General features: G+C 34.4%; 1 protein-coding gene across 1 annotated transcript; it reads right to left on the reverse strand.

The window, feature by feature from the left end:
* Positions 1-570: 570 nt before the first annotated feature.
* On the reverse strand, positions 571-2,045 carry LOC106755563 (secoisolariciresinol dehydrogenase-like). Its single transcript, XM_014637736.2, has 2 exons — positions 1,809-2,045; positions 571-1,643 (listed from the first exon to the last, which is right to left on the reverse strand). The coding sequence occupies exons 1-2, from the start codon at positions 1,838-1,840 to the stop codon at positions 872-874; spliced, it is 804 nt and encodes a 267-aa protein (XP_014493222.1). The 5' UTR covers positions 1,841-2,045; the 3' UTR covers positions 571-871.
* Positions 2,046-2,378: the final 333 nt, after the last annotated feature.

Genomic DNA, 2,378 nt, shown 5'->3' on the forward strand with positions numbered 1-2,378 from the left:
AAAAGCAATTGAATAGAAATATAAAGAAAGAAACAGTTCATCAGTTAACTAAACTCAAACTATAAAAAGTTCAGTTTTCTTAAACTGAACTATAAAACAGTTAATTAGTTTTTAGTAAAAAATAGTTTAGTTTTTTTAAATATATTATAGTATTGATAACTATAGTTTAGTATAATTTGCTAAATTATGCCCAACCCTAATTATTATTAACCCAACATTTATAAATCGCCTCAATCACATCCATGACTTCTATAATTACCCTGTTTATCAACAGTGTTTAAATCTCACACTAAATAAAAATAAGAAAATAGATATATAAAAGTAAAAAATTCTTTAACTCATTGTCTTACCATTTTAGAAAGAGAATAATCTTAATATCTTATCTATTGAAGTGTTTGTATTCCATTAAAAAACTTTCTTCTTATAGATGCAAACACTATCAAAACGAGAGAGCTATACCCTAGAATAGGCACCAAATTATACTAGTTCAAACACTGTTCCCCACCTAAACTCTTTGGATGCTACCAAAGGTCAGTTGGACAAAAATTTCTAACTAGTGGTCCCGTTCTCATTCTACTCCACCAATTTGACAAAAATATCATCTTCACAACTTCTTAAAACTGATAGATCATTATATCTTATAGCTTGACATGGCAATCAAAGTTCAATTTATATATGTATATGAACACAGTACAAAGACCCATAAAAATAGAATGAGTTCTCAAACAAAGAAGAACAGAAAAAAAGCATTTGAGTCATGTGAAGGGTGCAAAAGGAAGAAAGTGAAAACCTTACGAAAACACTAACAACAGATAGTGTTCAATTATTCAAAATAAAACAAGTCATTACCGAAAGGCACGCAAGCAAATTTTCATGATGATTGTCCAAAGACACAAAAGCCACTGTTGAGGACAGTGAAGGCTCCATCAACCACAAGATTGAGACCACTGACATACTTGGATTCATCGCTGGCTAAATACAGAGCAGCTTCGGCCACATCGTTTGGTTCAAGAGTAGCACCTTTTAGGTTTGCATACACGTCGAGAACCCCCTTGTCGTCAAGCTTAAAAAAGTTCTTAGCCAAGGGTGTGGCAACCACGTACGGTGATACGCAGTTCACCCTCACACCGAATGCTCCAAGCTCCACCGCACTGTTTTTCGTCAACCCCACCACACCGTGTTTCGAACCTGTGTACGCATGTGAGGCCACGCCACCTATGCTTCCGCAGACACTGGCAGTGTTGATTATGCTTCCTCTCCGCGCAGGAATCATAACCCTTGCAGCGTGCTTTGTTCCAAGAAAAACACCAACTAGGTTAACGTTGATCACTGCCTCAAATTCCGACTTCGTGTTGTCCAATATGCTGGTTTTGTTCGCCCCGGTTATGCCGGCGTTGTTGAACATGGTATCTAGTTTGCCGTGTTTGGAAACCACCGAGTTAACAGCGTTCTCAACATCGTTTTCGTTTGTGACATCGCAATGGATATAGGAAGCGGATTCCAACTCCTTGCTAAGAGAAAGACCTAAATGGTCTTGGATATCAGCTATCACCACGTGTGCTCCATGCTTAGAGAAGAGTCTTGCAGTGGCCTCACCGATGCCGCTAGCACCACCGGTGACCATTGCCACCTTCCCCTCAAGCCTGATAAATCAGTGTTCAGCGTCACATACTATGTTTCTTATGCAAAGTTAAACTGGCGGAGAAATTTATACTGTTTTATGAATGTTTTACTTACTAATATAGTTACTGATATTCCTTCTATGTTTTTGTTAAGAATGAAAAAAGAGGCTAAGTTAACTTGCTTACCTTCTTCCTACAGCTGAGATGACACTGGCCATAGCAGAAATTTTTAATGGAGAAACAAGGAATGTATATGATATTGAGCATCTTTGAGGTTCCTTTTATAAGAGTATCCCTCTCGGTGGAGGAAATAGATAAATCTGTTATGAGATTTACAAAGTGATATTTTTTTTTTCTATTTAGGTTATTTTGATTGCATAAGTTATGATGTGAATGTTTTTTTTTTTTAAGTAAATTTTGTCTTATCACATTATTTTTAAAGTTTTATTGTAATTCTTGTTAAGAAATTTATAAAGTATGCATAAAAATAATTAGTAGAAAAATATTTTTATAACGACATATTATATCGGTTTTAATTTATTTGGCATAATAAGTGACTCGGTAATAAAATTATAAATATGATAAAATTTTATAGGTTATAATTATTAGTAAAAATTTGCATAGAAAATGAGTGTGGTGAAAAATTTATAATAAAAGTAAAAGATTTTGTAGATGAGTTATATATAGAACCAGTGAGAACAATGAGAGGTTGATATATGGTAATTATATTTAGAATTGACAAAGAAAGTGAAGACA

Source organism: Vigna radiata, chromosome 2 (assembly GCF_000741045.1).
Source record: "Vigna radiata var. radiata cultivar VC1973A chromosome 2, Vradiata_ver6, whole genome shotgun sequence".
Lineage (NCBI taxonomy): Eukaryota > Viridiplantae > Streptophyta > Magnoliopsida > Fabales > Fabaceae > Vigna > Vigna radiata.

Coding starts and splice junctions, on each gene's coding strand:
- LOC106755563 (XM_014637736.2), bottom strand. CDS start 1,840: ATGGCCAGTGTCATCTCAGCTGTAGGAAGAAG. Junction 1,644..1,808: donor ATCTCAGCTGTAGGAAGAAG/GTAAGCAAGTTA, acceptor CTGATTTATCAG/GCTTGAGGGGAAGGTGGCAA.